Source organism: Salvia splendens, chromosome 10 (genome assembly GCF_004379255.2).
Source record: "Salvia splendens isolate huo1 chromosome 10, SspV2, whole genome shotgun sequence".
NCBI classification, from domain to species: Eukaryota; Viridiplantae; Streptophyta; class Magnoliopsida; order Lamiales; family Lamiaceae; genus Salvia; species Salvia splendens.
In genome coordinates this window covers 3,443,189-3,461,453 of record NC_056041.1, presented here as the reverse complement: position 1 = coordinate 3,461,453, position 18,265 = coordinate 3,443,189, and the positions used below count along the sequence as shown (strand labels likewise).

At 36.7% G+C, this 18,265-nt stretch overlaps 5 protein-coding genes across 14 annotated transcripts; 3 read left to right on the top strand and 2 right to left on the bottom strand.

The window, feature by feature from the left end:
• Window positions 1-1,048: 1,048 nt before the first annotated feature.
• LOC121752337 lies at window positions 1,049-4,505 on the top strand. Of its 4 annotated transcripts, XR_006040303.1 has the most exons (9): window positions 1,049-1,204; window positions 1,303-1,536; window positions 1,850-1,958; window positions 2,158-2,203; window positions 2,569-2,654; window positions 2,813-2,871; window positions 3,318-3,436; window positions 3,640-3,754; window positions 3,981-4,505. XR_006040303.1 is itself a non-coding variant. In XM_042147343.1 (8 exons), exons 1-7 carry the CDS (start codon window positions 1,119-1,121, stop codon window positions 3,418-3,420), a joined length of 723 nt encoding a protein of 240 aa, XP_042003277.1. In that variant the 5' UTR covers window positions 1,049-1,118; the 3' UTR covers window positions 3,421-3,436; window positions 3,981-4,505. The 4 variants fall into 4 exon arrangements, 3 of the variants coding, with proteins under 3 accessions (XP_042003277.1, XP_042003278.1, XP_042003279.1); XM_042147343.1 differs by lacking the exon at window positions 3,640-3,754; XM_042147344.1 differs by having other exon boundaries at window positions 3,640-4,505.
• Window positions 4,506-4,926: 421 nt separating this feature from the next.
• LOC121752338 lies at window positions 4,927-7,172 on the bottom strand. 2 transcript variants are annotated; one of them, XM_042147347.1, is made up of 4 exons: window positions 6,860-7,172; window positions 6,431-6,534; window positions 5,746-5,960; window positions 4,927-5,381 (listed from the first exon to the last, which is right to left on the bottom strand). In XM_042147347.1, exons 2-4 carry the CDS (start codon window positions 6,518-6,520, stop codon window positions 5,108-5,110), a joined length of 579 nt encoding a protein of 192 aa, XP_042003281.1. In that variant the 5' UTR covers window positions 6,521-6,534; window positions 6,860-7,172; the 3' UTR covers window positions 4,927-5,107. The 2 variants fall into 2 exon arrangements, with proteins under 2 accessions (XP_042003281.1, XP_042003280.1); XM_042147346.1 differs by having other exon boundaries at window positions 6,967-7,171.
• A 1,803-nt stretch (window positions 7,173-8,975) lies between these two features.
• On the top strand, window positions 8,976-10,969 carry LOC121752246 (glucan endo-1,3-beta-glucosidase 5-like). 3 transcript variants are annotated; one of them, XM_042147216.1, is made up of 4 exons: window positions 8,990-9,007; window positions 9,152-9,231; window positions 9,325-9,724; window positions 9,804-10,969. In XM_042147216.1, exons 2-4 carry the CDS (start codon window positions 9,183-9,185, stop codon window positions 10,900-10,902), a joined length of 1,548 nt encoding a protein of 515 aa, XP_042003150.1. In that variant the 5' UTR covers window positions 8,990-9,007; window positions 9,152-9,182; the 3' UTR covers window positions 10,903-10,969. The 3 variants fall into 3 exon arrangements, with proteins under 3 accessions (XP_042003149.1, XP_042003148.1, XP_042003150.1); XM_042147215.1 differs by having other exon boundaries at window positions 8,976-9,231; XM_042147214.1 differs by having other exon boundaries at window positions 8,977-9,231; window positions 9,310-9,724.
• LOC121752247 (endonuclease V-like) lies at window positions 10,869-14,350 on the bottom strand. 4 transcript variants are annotated; one of them, XR_006040289.1, is made up of 9 exons: window positions 14,234-14,350; window positions 13,855-14,149; window positions 13,684-13,737; window positions 13,434-13,473; window positions 12,895-12,959; window positions 12,535-12,651; window positions 11,808-11,936; window positions 11,272-11,454; window positions 10,873-11,005 (listed from the first exon to the last, which is right to left on the bottom strand). XR_006040289.1 is itself a non-coding variant. In XM_042147219.1 (8 exons), exons 1-8 carry the CDS (start codon window positions 14,299-14,301, stop codon window positions 10,964-10,966), a joined length of 810 nt encoding a protein of 269 aa, XP_042003153.1. In that variant the 5' UTR covers window positions 14,302-14,350; the 3' UTR covers window positions 10,869-10,963. The 4 variants fall into 4 exon arrangements, 3 of the variants coding, with proteins under 3 accessions (XP_042003153.1, XP_042003154.1, XP_042003151.1); XM_042147219.1 differs by lacking the exon at window positions 11,272-11,454 and having other exon boundaries at window positions 10,869-11,005; XM_042147220.1 differs by lacking the exon at window positions 10,873-11,005 and having other exon boundaries at window positions 11,260-11,473.
• An 891-nt stretch (window positions 14,351-15,241) lies between these two features.
• Window positions 15,242-18,137, top strand: LOC121753069 (ABC transporter I family member 6, chloroplastic-like). Its single transcript, XM_042148228.1, has 6 exons — window positions 15,242-15,558; window positions 15,747-15,797; window positions 16,309-16,530; window positions 16,781-16,903; window positions 17,436-17,612; window positions 17,717-18,137. The coding sequence occupies exons 1-6, from the start codon at window positions 15,325-15,327 to the stop codon at window positions 17,795-17,797; spliced, it is 888 nt and encodes a 295-aa protein (XP_042004162.1). The 5' UTR covers window positions 15,242-15,324; the 3' UTR covers window positions 17,798-18,137.
• The last annotated feature ends 128 nt before the right edge of the window (window positions 18,138-18,265 follow it).

Below are 18,265 nucleotides of genomic sequence, written 5' to 3'. Positions count from 1 at the left end.
TTTTTTATTTTCTATTTAAATCTCGTTTCTCATTCATTTGTACATACGAACATATCGACTATCTCTTTACATATTCTCTCTCAACATCCAACCAAAATGAATCTCGGCGACGACACCAATAGTTCTAGTTCGTCTGAGTCCGGTAGTTCGACGTCAGAAGCATTAGATGCAGCCGTTGAAGAGGCCATGGCGGCAATGCAGCGCGAGGAGGAGACGGCGGCGGCTGAGCAAGTCCATAGGCCTATTCGACATAGGACGTATGTCCGACGCGACCACCCGGAAGCTCACAAACGTCTGGTTGAAGACTATTTTGCCGATCAACCACGATGGGGCCCGACTGTTTTCCGCCGCCGGTTTAGAATGTCGCGGTACCTTTTTCTCAGCATTGTTCGGACATTGTCTTCACGTGATGAATACTTCGACCGAGACACCCGATAGAGGGTTACCGTTAGGCTTCAATAAGGTTCTATCTAGACAGGCCTCAATGCGCAACCAATAGGATCATGCGCAGCTCATGAGCGACATGATTGAAGAAATGTGGGCTCGTAACCGCCGTCGCTGAGTTTGCATTTTTTTTAATTCGCATTGTAATGTATTAATTTTTATTAAATGAAATGGAGTTTTTAAAATTCGTATTTTAATTTATTAGTTTTTTTAAATTCGTATGGATTTTGTAAATATTAAAAAAATTATGATGTGGCGCGCCATAGGGCGCCCCACTGCAGGTGGGGAGGTAGGAGGATAAAACTGATGACGTGGCGCGCCATAGGGCGCGCCTTAGGGCGCCCCACTGCTGATGCCCTTATTAACTCATTTTGTTCTTATTTTATTATAAAATTAATATATAAAAAATTAATAGTTTATTATAAAATTAATATATAAAAATAGAATTCATATTCACTATTTTTTTATCTATTTTTTATATTTTATAAATGCAGTGTAAATTCAATTTGGAGTAATCGTAATAAAGCCATAATGGGTGACGTTTAGGGTGCCAACTACAGTCGATAATTTTGCAACACCTGTCACTCGTCCTCCTCTAAATTTCCTGTAAATTTATACTCAACTGAACACTAATAAAATCATATGCATACACAAAATTGAACTACACTACGCTTATGGCTGCAGCTAAATACTATTCCTCTCGCTCTCTAAGTCATAATCATACCCGAATTTTTCAAGAGCTCTCCACCTCCACCGCCAGGTACAAACCATAGATATAGTTTGTGTTTCTGTTGAATAAATGCGGCCTAGCTAGTTCGTTATGTTCGATAAACGATTGAATTGTTTTTTCCCTTTAAGGAAGAGCAGTGGCTACTTCAGATTGAGCTCGAAGAAATCAGATTTTTCAGTCTCGGGTGTAAAGAGAGCTAACCTCACTGCCAGAAAGAAGGAGAGGATCAAGCTCCCTAATTATGGCGGAGGAAATGGGAGTTACCATATCAGTGAATTTTTCAGTCATCCATCTGGGATTGAAGCGATACTCAATTCTAGGGCTCTGCAGAGTTATCACCCCCTTGATTCCAATTTGTACAGGTTTCTTTTTTACTATTCGTTGATCGTTAGTCGATGCATCTCGACTTGGCATGTGAATTATGATATCTGTCACACAACATGTGTTTGATGAAATGACTGAATCAGATTTTATAATTAGGTGACATTTCAATAAAAATAAATCGTTAATTTCTTTTGATTGTGATATTCCTGCACTATTGAAGCGAATTCTAATTTCCTCATTGCATTGCCATTATCACCTGCTTATTAGGGGTGTGGAAGGGTATGTGTGGCAAGTGGCCTCTGGTATTCATTTGTGTTGTTGCTGTCTTTGGCTTATGTGAGCTACATGCAGGTGTGTTCTGCCGCAGATTCAACTTCTCAGTTTTAGAGTTGCACCAGTTTTGGAGTTACTTGTAACTCTATCTAGTGAAGATTGCGTTGTAGAGATGTTGTCTTGCAAGGTAAACCAGCTACTAACTTACAAAATTTGATTAGGAGGTAACAAAAGAAGGTCCTTGGATTCTCTCCCTCATCTGAAACGCACACAGAATTTTTAGGCTGCACATCTATTGCTACTCATGCATTGAAGAAAACTGTACCAGGTTTTGGTGCTTCACATGTTATAGTTGATAACATATCAAACTTGTACTATATTTGTAGTTTGAGGGTTCTGAAGCAGTGGAACGCCAGAATGAACGTTTTTCAGGTATATCTAATTTAAGTTTGGCTATATATATTTGCTTATTCGTAAGTGAAGATGGTTTTCTGGGCCTGGCTGAACTTGTGGAAAAGACACTATATTTCCTGATAATACAACAGGACGTAGAATGGGTTGATTGAAGCTTAGATGGCATAGAATGTAATGCATTTTTTTTATATTAAAATGCTCACCTGTTGTGTAGGGGTATATTTATTACTATTGGTGGTCTTCTATATTGTAGTTCCTGTTGAGAGATTGAATGTGAATTAGTCACAACAGCATTATTGGATTGCATATACTTATTTGAATAATTCCAAGCCTTTGATATGGACTGCTCTTGCTAATCATTATATTCTGCGATTGTTTTGCAGCTTCTATGAGAAATCATATTACATGGGACATTATTGATGCTGAACATGTCTTGGATGTTGATGTCGAATTGAATATCCTCCTTGAGGTTCAAGATTTTTTTTCTTTGCCAAAAATGGTTGTCTTAGAAGATAACTGATGCATTCACACTGTTGTTGCCTGAACCTATTTCTGTTTTATTGCTTCTTCTAGTTCTTGGTGCTATTTTGACTCAGCTCGTCACAATAATGGTGTTATTTATTGCAGATCAACACCCAGCCATTTGCAATGCTGCCTATATCAGCTGTCGAGCAACCAGGAAATATGTAAGTTGCATAAAGTCATAAAACTAATCAACAATGCATCTACTCTTGTGAAATATCTGAGAAAAAAAATTTAACTATCTATTAGGTCCCAAATCCTATAACTATTTCTAATGCAATAGTAAAATTATTGAAATCTTATGGAGAGGTATCTGAAAATTATTTTAGTCAATGGAGTGCTGTCCCAAAAACACTTTCAGCTACAGATACTACAGTAGATATAATTTGGAATTGCAAATTTCTATAGTTTTCCTTAGTCCACAGCACTGTATAATTTAAACATAGTTGCATGCCCATTTTCATTTAATCTAGTTGACTAGTATTAATTTTTTTAACAATAAAGCTTAAGTGTAAGACTAGATTATGCTGATAAGCTAAATTTTGAAACTGTGTTTGAAGTGCATTGCATAAGGTGGGGTGTTGTGTTAACTGAGTATTATTACATACAGGGTGATGCAGGCTGTGGTAGACCGGATGGTACCATTGCTTGCACAACAATTGCTGCAAGATTACAAAGAATGGATTCATCAACAAAGCAAATGCCTTGAGTGAATTAATCCTCTGCAAGGTAAGATTTTCTTTACCTTCAAAATGGTATGGAATGTCTAGTATAGCATTTTCCTATTTAATCAGTTCATACCGAGTGCCAAGTTAGGACTATAGTAAATTTGAGATTTCAGCCAACCCCTCGACAAACAAGTTTGCTCTTTTAACAAAACAAAGAATATAACACAAATGAATTAAGATTGTTTCTTAATGCAATGTTTGCAGGTGGAAACTATCATAGTATCATGTATGGTCGTTGCAATCAGAGGAAAAGTCTCATCTAACAAAATACTCCTTTACTCCTAGAGTCCTAGTTATCATGCATAAAAGAATACCAAATGTAGGTGCCCTAACTTCAAAAAATGTATGTATTGCTGATGATTATTGGCATGACTTGTGATGAATAAAAATTGGTCAGTATGTTTAAAACATTTGTTGAATGCAATATGAAAGAAACAAAGTAGTTAAGGTCCAACTTATGTGTGAATGTAAAGTTAAATTATAAACATAAAAATAAAAAAATAAAGTAGAGAAGAAAATGGGAATAATTGAGATATGTGATGTAGGTGATAATTTGCAGAGGAGGTGAAGGAAACAGCTCCCAAATACAAGACTACCAGCATGATAATGTAGGTAAGCTTACTGACCATTCACACAGCGCCACAGCATTAAGCTGATGTGTGACTGGCTAATTAGCTACCATAATCGCAATCATCAAAAATCATAGTACTCCATTAAATACTTAATATAATAAACCCACATCATATTGGTGAAAGACATGAATGGAAACGCTTTTGAATCTCAAGATGAGCGAATGGAATTGGCGAATGATTGATGCAGAAACATAGTAGCATTAGTTTGTTAAACCGCCGAAGACACACTGCTTGCTTCTGCATCCGCCATTTCTATCTTCTGTATTAGAAGAGGCTGCTGCAATTTTGAATTTATGGGCAGTGGTGGCTAGGGCTTACGTCACCTTCCCACTTATATCAAGATTTGTGGCCAATTTAAGCGAGCAAGATTTATTTATCAATTATTTATGTTAAACTTTTGTATTTAAAACGTTATGAATAAAAGTCTTACTTACGTAATGAAATCGTCTTACTTATTGTCACGTTTAATTTTTACTACATATAAGTAAATCAGTTAGTACAATTTTCTTTTCAAATTAGATGTGGAAAACCAAGAGCATTTAAGCAGAGGGGAAATATTTATTTAAAGAATTGATCATAAGTGACTAAACTTGCACCAATTTTCATTACCTCCATTATGATTTTAAAAAACAGTATATATTGTGATGTACTAGTATTTTTTTGAATTGCACACTAACTAACAGATACACATTGAGATACATACAAAAGACACTAGATATGTACAACTCGAAAGACAAAAACTAACTACAATTCAGCTTATAATAATAGAGAAGCAAAATGACAAGAAAAAGTAACAAAATCACTAAAGACAAAAACTGATCAGCTTATAAAGATAGAGAAGCAAAATGACAACAAAAAATAATAAATTCACAAATTACCATTTAATAATAGCTTTAAAATGAGGGCAATGTGAACCAACGGAGTGAATACTTACACAGCAGAGAGAGTTTTATATATATCCATTTGCAAGAAAACAAAAGAAAAAGGCAATAGTGAGGTAAGTAGAATAAACTAAGCCTTAAGGCATGAATTGCTAGCTTTCAAGCACTGCCCTTGATTGGCTCAGCTTCATAACCCCCTGCAGCTTTGCCATCTAATTCATCGAAGTAATCGGCACGAGCGTTGTCTACCAACATCAATGCGACCAACCAGAAGAGGCACGCATCGAGGGATAGAAAAGCTCCTCCACCGAGAAGTCCAGTCTTGGCCGTAGGGCACGAGGTTTCCAAATTGTGATGAACATTGTTGGTGTGGTGAAGGTGCTCTGTGATTGTAGGCCACAACAACATCACCACAGCTAATGCAGCCGTTGACCTTCAACAATAATAACAAACAAAAACTAGATATCAGCAGCAGAAAAATTTTGGGGTTTTTTCTTTATCAACGCTTTCGTAGAATTGGTAAAGTTAGATTTTGGTGTATAAAATTGAAGACAATGAAACAAATTCTTTTGATTGGTTGGTTCTTTGAGAGAATACGCTGTGCTATCAAATAGCATCATCAACAAACTAGGAGTAAACTTGGATTACTATGTGATAATGAATTACCAAGTAGTACAACTAGAAGTGGCCAAAAAATTTGAAGAAAAAGAACAAAATAGAGGTTAGAAAGGACTATGAGCACAAAACAAAAGCAATGCAGCCGGCATGTGTGTAAGAGCATAGGAGTATATACTTACAGTGCCACACCAAAGAAGACAAGGAAGCCTTTGTTTTGGAATAATGCCTCCTTAGGAACATGCTTCCCTTTGTAGGGGTAAAATAGAGAATACCAGCCAGCAACCATGCAGATAACAAGGAATGCAAACGATGAATATCCCAACGCTACAGATGGATCGGATGGGTATTTGCAGATGACAACGCCCTTCCCTGTTATCGGGGTTCCAGAGTGAGGCTGCAGATTTAAAGCAAATCAGATAAGACACAAGCAAAAGGTTGCAACACCAAGTCAGTATATAGTTGGAGTAGTATTGATACCAACATAATTCTTATTGAAAGCTCAGAATATTCATTCTTCTCCACATAATGGAATAATTTGTCTCAACATAATCTAGAGTTTATACATTATAAATATCAATTTCTCATATTGTATCAATGCTTCAAGATTCTTTGTGGAGGAGTTCATCCACATAAAGACACAGTTCATCATTGAAGCAAAAAACATCAATTCACAACACTCCAATATTTACATCTAAAGATCACAATAAATCATTCAAGACTAATAATCTGATTAGCATAAACACCATGAGAATTTAAATCAACACCATAAAAGAATAGTTGCAGCCCAAATAAAATCGGTACAAATGTAACTTTTCTATTCCATTGGATTGTTAAAGAAATAACCAAATATAAAGAAAAAATTACCTTTTTATTTTCAGCAACAACCCCAAGAATGAAGGAGAGCACCCCAAGGAATGCTACTATAAGAGCCATTTGCTTCATCGTTACCGCCATTGCTTTCAGCTTGCCTGTAACATATTACAAAATCAAAAGTTGAAAGGAATAATCATGAAATTGAATAAGAATCAATGCCTAATGATTTGGGGGAAATTGCAATATTAGTAATCAAAACCCTAATTCATTCAAATTGAAATTAACATCCTATGAACTAAAAAGGGGAAACAAAAAAGATATTGAGATCCTCTCGCTTTTCCAATTCAGACAGTGAATCGAAAGCAATTCAACAAACTTTTCACGCGAAAGGAGACAAACGAAGGGATAACGAGATAAAGATGAATTATCGGATCAAAAGTGGGAACAAAGGTTGCAATTTTGCCCGAATCAACCCCACACCTTTGGAGAAAAGAAGAATCTCGGAATAAAGATTAAAGATGCCAAGAGATGAATCAAAAGCGCGCAACAATATCGATTGGATAATGAATCATCAAAGTGGTGTATACCCGTAGCCCAGGAAATCAAATGTATGTGGAAAAAGAGTCTCTCTCTCCCTCTAAAATTTCAACGCTGATGTTGGTGGAGTGTAGTGAGAGATGAAGAGAAGAATTTAAAGAGGAAAAATCGGCGTTGATGGATAGAATTTTACGATTCTATTCAGAATCTGAATTGAATCCAAACCGGCGGGGATTCCGTGAGCTCACTACCACGAGAATATCGTGGATCCACCTAGTATTATTATTTAGTTTATTTATTTATTTGTATATACGGTGTATATTATTGAGCATTTGTTTTGATATGATTGACGGAGATATGAGATTGGTAGAATAAAATAAGATGATCAAGATTTATAAAATTTAAAAAAATTTCAAATATTTATATAGATATTGAGCACTTGTTTATGAATCGATTGGGATACATTGAAGGTTTGTATCTAAAAAAAATTGTATAAAATATAATTTTTTTTATTTGATCTGTTTATCAAAATTAGTTTCTTTTTTTATTTATGAATATTTCTTTTCTAATATTTATCTTTATCTCTCCAGATTTATCATTTTTATATTAATATTTATGTCATCCCCAAATAAAACTATTTTTATTGGTCGAATGAAGTCATTTTATAGTCATGCAAAAATATAAATTTGACAAAAAATATAACTAATATTAACTCAGTTCGTTAAAATTAGTTTTATTTGTCATATTGATTCATCGAACAAAATTAATCTCTCCTTACTTGTAATAAATTATTTACTTTATTTTTTATTAATAATACTTGAATTACTGTTGTCTTTATCCCTTTCATTTTTATCAATTTTTATATTAAAATTTTTGCTATCCATTAACAAGAATTTTGTTGGCATAAATAGGGAGCAGTATTAATTTAATTTTACGTATTTTTTTCAAGTTTCGTATGGATATGGAAGGATAAACAAATAAGGGCTTCGGCCCATTTATATGTGTACATGATTCAAAAATACAGTGTTAGGAATTCAGAATTTTGATGCGGCCCAATTATAATATTTTCCATTGTAAATTAAATTAGATAGTAGTATAACAATTCTGTGTCCTTTATAAATAATTTGAATTCCGAAATTCTATATTGGACGTGGAAAGCCTAAAGAGAGATAAAATAGTGGAAATGACTAGCGATTGGTTTAATTATAGCTTGATTACCCTATGATGACTTACACATGAAGGCTAAATTACTAGATTAAAATGCTAAACCAAAGACGTTAAATTGGCATCTAATAAGTCTTTCACAAACAGCAACAGCTACCAATCATAAATAAAATTTATTAATTAATTGAATCACATTTTATTAATATTTAATCAGTCTGATTTTAGTTTAGTGATTGACAGGCCCAATACATAAGTGAGGTAGTTCTTTTGTAATGTTTTACGTAATGTACCTAATTACCTATACATATGTTAAAGGCATCTATTTTGTGTTTATTCTATTTGGCATTAATTTTGATATTTTGATATTTTGATATTTTGATATTTTGATATTTTGATTGGGGGTTGGGGGGCTCTTATAAATGTTGAAAGTTAGAGAAACTATTTAGTCATAATAGGATATTCTCCCTCCAACCTTTAAACATTTATCAATTTGTAATTTAAAAATAAATTAATTCTATTTTAACAATATTTTTTCTCTCTAATGAGGTGGATTTTATTATTCACTAACAAAATTTTAATCATTTTTTACTTTTTCTTTTTTTATTAATTATATATTAAAATTCGTACTGTTTTAAATATTGTCCATTTTTTAGAGAATGGGAAGTATATTTTATTTAACAAACAAAGTATGGAATATTGTAAATGCTAGAAGTAAGAAGATAAAATTGTCTTGGAAAAAGAAAGGGAAAGTGCTGTTTTATGATTGTAGCTAAGAACCAGTAAAGAAATTAGTTTGATTCCTTTCTTGAACATCCCACCGCCCTACCTTACATACAACTAGATCCCAGTCTCTACCGAACATCAATTATATATATAGAGAGAGAGAGTCTGTGTATGTCGGAGGCTCTGTCTGTGTGACGTTATAAAGTAAGCATCTTCTACATATATCTATAATTAAATTAGTCAGTTTGGACAACGACAGAGAATAACTATTTCAAACATTTGTTCTCTCCTGTATGCGCCTCCACTTAAATATTCATAAACTAATAATTAATGTTATAATGTCATTAGCTCAATAATATCAACCTGATTAGAACTGAGAATGTTTCTACCTTGTCATCAAATTAGCTGGCTTTCTTCTTCAGAATCAGGTATAGCAACCTTCCTCAAATCCACCAGTTTTCTTCTTTTCTTTTTCTTTTCCCACTTTCACAGCTGAAATAAAAAAGATCCCTTTTTTCCAGTGCACGAAATCAAACCAATCTTGAAACCCTTTTCAGTAATCATGGGGAAGAAGAATCAAGAGTTAGCAGGCGCAGGTGTTACCTTGTGGTTGGTGATGGTGATGTTGATGTCGATGGTGAATAACGGAGATAGCATAGGTGCAAACTGGGGAACTCAGGCAAGCCACCCTCTGCCGCCGGCAACGGTGGTGAAGCTGCTCAAGGACAACGGGATTCAAAAGGTGAAGCTTTTCGATGCGGAGGCGCCCGTCCTCTTCGCCTTCCGAGGATCCGGGATTGAGGTCATGGTCGGAATCCCTAACGACATGTTGGCAACTCTTTCCACCAGTGTCGATGCTGCTGAGAGATGGGTCGAGAAGAATGTTTCTGCGCATATCTCCTCCAACAGTGTTCTAATCAAGTCATTCTCCTCTCCCCCTTTAAAATGATACTCCTACTACTCAGTTACATATTGAATTGGGTTTTGTGTTTCTTGCTAGGTATGTTGCAGTAGGAAATGAGCCTTTCCTCTCCACATACAACGGAACGTTCCTGAGCTCGACCTTGCCGGCGCTGCAGAACATTCAGGCGGCTCTGATCAAGGCCGGCCTTGGCGGTCGGGTTAAGGTCACCGTCCCACTTAACGCCGACGTGTACGAGTCCTCGACGCAGCAGCCTTCGACGGGAGACTTCCGAGCGAATATCAAGGATGTGATGGTGCAGATCGTGGATTTCTTGAGCCGGAATGAAGCTCCGTTCACTGTCAACATCTACCCTTTCATAAGCCTCTACAACGACCCCAACTTCCCGGTGGACTACGCCTTCTTTGACGGGTACTCGAGCCCCATCGAGGACAATGGCAAGACCTACACCAATGTGTTTGACGCCAACTACGACACCCTTGTCTGGGCGCTGCAGAAGAACGGATACGGGAACATGACGATCATTGTTGGGGAAATCGGGTGGCCGACTGACGGGGACCGGAACGCCAACATCGGATATGCGCAGAGGTTCAACCAAGGCGTGATGGGGCATTTGGGGAAGGGCACTCCCATGAGACCGGGCCTGGTGGATGCCTACTTGTTCAGCCTAGTCGACGAGGACGCCAAGAGCATCCAGCCTGGGAACTTCGAACGCCACTGGGGAGTGTTCAACTTCGATGGGACGGTCAAGTACAACCTCAGCCTTGGGTCGGGCAACCGCGGTCTAGTCAAGGCCAGCAATATCAAGTACTTCCCCGAGCGTTGGTGTGTCCTTTCCCCCACTGCCAGCCTCGACGACCCCCAGCTCGTGCCGAGTGTCGAATACGCGTGCTCACATGCTGACTGCACCAGCCTAGGGTTCGGAAGCTCTTGCGCGGATCTGGATGCACGGGGGAACGTGTCATATGCATTCAACAGCTACTACCAGACAAGCGACCAGCTGGAGACTGCTTGCAAGTTCCCTAATCTCTCTGTAATCACAACGACGGATCCGTCGCAGGGCACGTGTCGGTTCAAGCGTATGTTCCAAGAGCAGGGTAAGGGAAATGGTGGCTTCTTGTTAGAGCCGGTTGGCGTCCTGCTTCAGATGCTTGTATTCATGCTGGCCTTTTTGTGAGGGCATGAGCTATCAATCATACTGTTGTTTCATTCTTTTTTGCCATATACAGATGTGACTCTCAGTATTTTTGTTCTCTTCCGCCACATCTTCGCTTCCATTCCTAGAATAAGATGAGAAATCAAGTAATATAGCTATCCGATTGTAGCAAATATCCAATTATTTAGTCAAAAACCAATAGACACTATGTCTGTTAAAAAGATCAATAACGGAGCAAATTTTATTTACCAAAGAATCAAGTATTTTTCATTACTGGTAGGTTGCACTGCTTTCTAAGTACATAATTAGATGCGGACTTTATATCACGAGCAACAGTTGAAGGAACTAGTTGATGCAGAAACTAGTAGGCAATCTTGATTATGAATGTACCATTAAGCCAATTTTTGTTTTGAGATCTTCAAAGTTTGAAACATTGAAACGCAAGAATATAGTTCTGCGGAAATGATTTACAACAGCATCTGCTGTTAGATGATATGCTGCCCAAAGCAGTTCCGTTCATGCGTGCTAGCTTAAACCATGCTTGCGGAGACAATCTCTTGATCTGATGTCAGCCTGAAACCCATATGTTGCGCTGGATCAATTTGAACACATTAACCACGAGGGGTGCAAAAGGAAAGGAAAGTGACAAGGGGTGTGCAAAAGGAAAAGGAAAGTGACAAGTGAAAACAAACACAAAATTCTACCAGCGAGTGAATGAGAACACAGCCACCCATCGGTAGATTTTGTAGAGGGCAATAGCAAAAGTTTCATGATAAATTTACTGAGTCTGAGGCAGTTATGAACGGAAGATTTTTGGAACGAAGAAATCAATTTTTTTTAAAAGAAGGCATCAAATATTAACTTGAACCCCTAGAAACCATTCATCTGATATTTACTTATGTCATTTTACACCACCATATCATTACCTGTCTTATGGGCTCTGGGATTCTATACCTACAACATAACTTCACAATCTCAATGGTGCTGGCAAGAGATATACGATGACCAACTGAAATGAATATGGGTTTGAGGGATCCTACAGTCGATCGCAATGCCTGCAAGAAGATTACAGCATGTTCAGAACTGAAACTTACAACTATACATCACCACTATATATAATCAGTGCTTAGATTATGGATTGGGGAACATAAACGGAGGTGAGGGAGAATAGTTTAGAAACAGTATGGAAAAGCAAATGTTTAGTACTTCGAGTTTTACCAGAGCACCGGTAGTGCATGCAAATAGCAGACAAGACAAAGGATTGTTATGTGTGCTTATCTAAGAAATCAATCTAAATGGTAACCAACATTCTTTAGAGCTTTTTGGAACAGAAGGAGCTTCTGAAAATTGAATCAAATTCACCAGGTTTTATTACTCCAGCATCTAAGGATGGGATGTCAATTATTTACCAACAAGTAACAACTGAGAAAGAGTGGATGGTTCACACTCAACTTTTAGTAAAAACATACATTGACTAAGACAGTGGCCAGGTGAATCTGAGAGGTAAACTTATTTTTATCAGTAAGATAACCCACAACTACACACATCATCAGCAAATAACTAGAATAGAGTGATATTTAACATTAACATTATAGAAAGGTTAAACTGATTGATATAATTGATTTCAACAGAATTAACCTAAGGGTTACTTACCGCTCCTAAAGTGGACCCTGAATCGCCAATCAGTGTGAATACATCAGCACATGAGTCCCCATTAGCTTCAAGCAGTTGTCTCACTCCATGTTGTGTCAGACCATCAACATGGTGTAACTGACAATTGTTATAGCAAACCTTCAGCGTATTAGATGAGTGACAGAGGCAATAATTTTTCAAAATAGAAGCCCTACACAAAAAAAGACAGGACAACATTCCAAAAAATTTCATAAATACCCCTCAACTCTGACATACAAAGAAAATCAGAGCCACTACACAGATAAATGCAAGTAAAGATAAAAAATAAATGTACTAGGCATACAACATTCTCCTGGTGACATCATAACTAAAAGGACTTACATTCTTTCCTATCCCAATCGTAGGAAGATCAGCCAAAACACCTAGATGACAAGCCAATCCAAAGCCTGCAAGATGCATGTTTCAGTAAAGAGCAGAGTAACGTAACTTAAATATTCTCATATAAAACAGTTCCAAGCATTCTTATCACCAGACTAGTTAATATGAGTCAAATTATAACCAAATATTTAGAAAGGAGGAGATATAGAAGCCATGGCATTCCGATGTTGAAGAACTGCCATTCTCTTAACAATAAAGTCGCTTAGCAGCTACTCCTATAATCTACAATTTAGAGGCTGACCAATTGAAACTATTAGTAACTCCAAAGAAAACAAAAGAGGCATCTCTCAGTGTGAAAAATAGTATCTATATGCGTGAGGAAGTAGAAATAAGGACAAATACATAAAGCAGATTATAATTCCGTAGATCTAACAAAAAAAAGAAAAGCACCATCAAGCCATCAAGGCATATATGTGTAGCAGATTATTCAGTCTCGAGAGATATCAGTGGTTTCTTTTCAGAAGATTGAGAAAATGACTAACCTCGAGGATGAAGCAGCCCATTCCCATCAACCATCAGTACCTTGTCAAGATAAAGAACCATCAGCTCTAAGTAATGCAACCTAAAAATTCTGTTGAGGATATTACAATATAGTACTGGTATTACTTAAAACTACAATTATCACCTAATACTATTTGAACCTGCAAGTCGATTCACCCCATCATATATACAGAATTCATAATTGCATGATTAGCATTAAAATTTGATTGAAAAGTCTTCTAAATCAGTCACCTGGGGATATAGTTGAAGTGCAGTATTCTTCAAAAGTCTTAGGAGCACCGGAGCCTAAAAACCAAAAAAAGGAAAAAAAACATGAGAAATAAACAGAACTTGCTTTCCTATTATCTCAAAGATTCAATTAGCATAGAGATTAACACAATAAATAGGAATCATATACAAAACCTCTCTGAATGCCAAAAATCCGGGGACGTACGGAACGCGAAGCTCGACGGTGTTAGAAACTTCGTGCACGACCTCAAGGGTGGATGCGTCCAAAACGACGAGCGTAGCACACGCAATTGATGGATCATTTTTGGAGAAACTCAAGTCAGCTCCACCAATATATTTGAGGAATTTTCCGCGATCGGAATGTCGATCATCTTGTGCGCCTTCATATGTTTGACCTTTGCATATTGGAGGCAGTTTCCAGCTGAATCTGTCGTCCGTGATCAGCTGCTTCTTCAGCGACTCTTGAATCCTGAATTGATGGCAATAATTGGTTAAAAATGGCGATAAACAAGTGAGATTGGTGCGAAAAAGGTGATGCAGTTTGTTTGATTACTCAATCCACTGGTTCAATAATTGGGGGTGATTTTGATTTTCTGAAGCCGAAGGCTCTTCCGTGGACATTGGCTTGAAATTGGGAGGGAAAATGTATGAGGAAAGAGCTGTGGCAAAAATGTCGATATAAATATGGCCTCTGTTAATCCCAAATCTTTCAATTATGCGTATCATATGCACCTAATCTAATTAGTTTAATCAGAGATAATTACAGAATGAATTTCTAATTAAATTCAATTTAAATTTTGTTTAGTAAAATTTATGAATTGACATGAAAATAGACAAATAAAGTTGAAATTGAAAATTTGCTTGTTAGTAAAGAATAAAGATCATAGTTTGAATAGCTATAGCCTGCAACCACATAAAATCAGCCAGAGAAAAACCTTTGTTTCATAAGATTGATATGAAAATATTAGTTGTTGTCACAAATGAAGGAAAATTAGTTAAAAGACATAATGTTGTGCAAGGCCAGACTTCCTACGGTGCTCGACTTTGAATTGTATGTATGTATGATGTGTAATGCAAATGTTCAATGCGATCTACTACCAATCAATGCACATAAGGATCCCACAATAAGACTTTAGATATCAACTAATACTAACCAACGATTTTGCATATATATAAATGCAAGAAAACGTCTAATTCTTTTATTATATTCACAAAATACTAGGAAATAAATGTAGATGGAGGTAATGATATGGAGGAAAGTAAAACTCAACTTTATATCAAAATCTAATTGAATTAAAAGATAAATAAATAAAAAGCCCTCAAATCAAATAACAATAGTAGATATAAATAATACTAGTCGTTCGAATATCGAAAGTTCGACCACATAGGTGGATAAATTTGTAAATTAACATAAAAATCGCTGAAACAAAAACGATAAATTTGTAAATTAAAATATAAATCGCTGAAACAAAAACGATAAATTTGTAAATTAAAATATAAATCGCTGAAACAAAAACGACAATAGATGACAGAAGGCTATAAAGCGGATAGGAAGCCAACAAGAAACTGTTTCCTTCGCTGTGTTAAGAAATTCAATTGATATTTGGGAGTACGGAATTCCGAAACTCCATTGTAATCGGAATAATGGCGACGGCTTTCTTCTCTCCGACCTTCAATTTCCGAAACTCCACCTCAATTCCTCAAAGCCGCTGCCGCCGCCGTTGTATTGTGCGGTCCTCTCAGGCTTCCGTCGCCATCGAGGCCCCTTCATCCTCGACCACTGACCTATTGCTTCAAGTCAAAGACCTCTCCGCTGTCATCGCCGAGTCCAAGCAGCCTATTCTCAAAGGCGTTAATCTTACCGTCCGCCACGGAGAGGTGCATACCGATACTGAATTTGCTGATGCTTTTGTTAATTATACTCAAGTTTCAAATCAATTGTTTTGGACCACGTCTGCACAGTTAGCTCTTTTGTTTTCTGATTAATTGGAGATAGATGCTTGCTGAAATAATATTATTCTAAATCGTCTTTAATTCGGTTTCTAATTTGCTGCTGGATTTGAAAGGTTCATGCTGTGATGGGGAAGAACGGCTCTGGGAAAAGTACATTTGCAAAGGTCAGCTTTTGCATTCTAGTCAAGTTCTGATTTTTAGTTCTAGGGGATGTTTTTGGATTTTGGCTTCCACCTGAAATTAGTGTTTTAAGTTGCTTCAGTAATTCAATAAAACCAACTTCTTCAATTTAGGCATACAAATAAGCTTCACCCGATCCCAAACTCCCAACCAAGTTTGTCTTTGAACATGATTCTGTCATCAGAAAACCTGATTTGATAAGACATAGCTCCACTAGTATGGTTATGGTGCTACAGTTACATAGTGTAGTAATTAGTTTGTTGAAGTGTTAACTGTTTAAGGGATTCTGAATTAATATGAAATAGCTCCACTAGGATGGCTATGGTGCTACAATAACATAGTGTAATTAATTACTTTGTTCAAGTGTTTACTTTGTATCTTCCAGTTGGTTTAATTGTTGTTTATGTCTCTGGAAGAACTACAAGCTATTAACTTCTATTGCCTTGGCTTACAAGTAGTGTCTTGAATTTGTTCATGAGTGTTTAATTGTCTCAGGTCCTTGCTGGTCATCCAGATTATGAGGTTACAGGAGGAAGTGTAATGTACAAAGGGCTTGATCTGCTTGAGATGGAACCTGAGGAAAGAGCTACTGCTGGATTATTTATGAGCTTTCAATCACCAGTTGAAATTCCTGGTGTAAGCAATATTGACTTCTTAAATATGGCTTACAATGCTAGGAGGAGGAAACTTGGATTACCAGAGCTTGGTCCAATTGAGGTAGTTTTACTTTTAAGGATTTCTTTTTCCCTACTCATTTATCCTACCTTATGGAGTATCTTGAAGGAAGATGGTTTTCGAGAAAACTGAATGATTTTGTGATACTGATAGTAGATTGAAGAATGTTGTTCAGCTCCACTAAGACTGCTTTTGTGTTCCCTCCTTTTATTACTCGCTCTTCTCTCTTGGGGGTTTGGGATATTCATCATATGTTCTTGTTTATAAATAATGGAAAATTTCTTTCTTGCAGTTTTATGGCTACGTGGCACCTAAGCTTGAGCTCGTCAATATGAAGACAGACTTTTTAAACAGAAATGTGAATGAAGGATTCAGCGGTGGAGAAAAAAAGCGCAATGAGATTTTACAGCTTGCGGTATAGGATCTCTGTATTTTGTAGTTTTCAGTAATTTCTGAATGCATCATGATAATTTCATTTAGTTAATTTGGGAGTAATTTATTTCTTGGGATGCGCATACACTTGCATGTGTCTGACTGACTAGAAATCTTTTAAGCTGTAATAGATTCCTTGCAAAATTACTATTTGGATAAGCAGTTAGATCCCATTCCTCCTCTTTCTCTCCCTCCCCTAATATTCATACACTTTGCACAATTTTCCTAGTGGAAGCAACAATTTTTGCAAACAGAGCAAAAGTAACTATGTTATTGATGGGTATATATGGTCAACAAGTTCAGGAGAGTTGATCCTTATAGTGAATGCTTTTAGCAATTGGACTTATACTCGAGCCACACTAAGCATGGTGAACTTATAGACAACCGCTACTTCTTCTATTAGTTCTCAAAGATAGGATTGTTTCCTATATCTTTGTTTGGTTACAGTCTCAGTCCCTTTCTCTTATTTCTTGAATGCTAATAAAGTGTACACTACAATTTTGTTGGCCTTTCAGGTCCTTGGTGCGGAATTTGCTATATTAGATGAAATTGATTCTGGCTTAGATGTGGATGCTCTTCAAGATGTGGCAAAAGCAGTTAATGGAATCCTCACCTCAAAGAACTCAGTTCTGATGATCACCCACTATTTACGTCTTCTAGAATTCATAAAGCCAACATACATCCACGTAATGGTAAGAAAGCCATGCTTGCAACCCCACCCGTGTGTGTGTGGAGGGTAGTTTTCTTTCAAGTTAGAATGTGTCCGGTATCATGCTTTAATGTATAATGATTGCAGGAGAATGGCAGGATCGTGAAAACTGGGGATATCACCATAGCTGAAGTTCTTGAAAAAGAAGGGTACAAAGCAATTTCTTGAGCATAATTGGGACCTACAACCAAGGTTCGCTCTGTTGTAGCCATGAGGATCTTGTATAGCTTTCAGAAGCTACTGGTTCTACAGGCTTATTTCAACGGCATCTTTCAGTTCTGCAGAACCTACTCTAAATAAGAAACATGTTATAGATCTTTCTTTCCATGGATATGATACAAAAAGAGGCAGGCTAGTTTATTCAAAAATAAAAGCTGAGTGTAGCCAGTTTAGCTTCACTTTTGCTGCTTGCTACAATTTTGTTTTTGTTTTTGTAATTTTTTTCATTTCATGATGTGCTGGATAATAAGTTGTCAATTGGAAAATATGATGCAAGAGGTTTGCTGTATTCATACTTCATATAACTAAATTCGAGTAGCATAGTTGTTGTGCATGCAGGGGTGAACTATTAAGAACAGTAGTATCTAAATAATCTTGAGTTTGATTTTGAATAGGCTCGAAAATATTCTAATATTT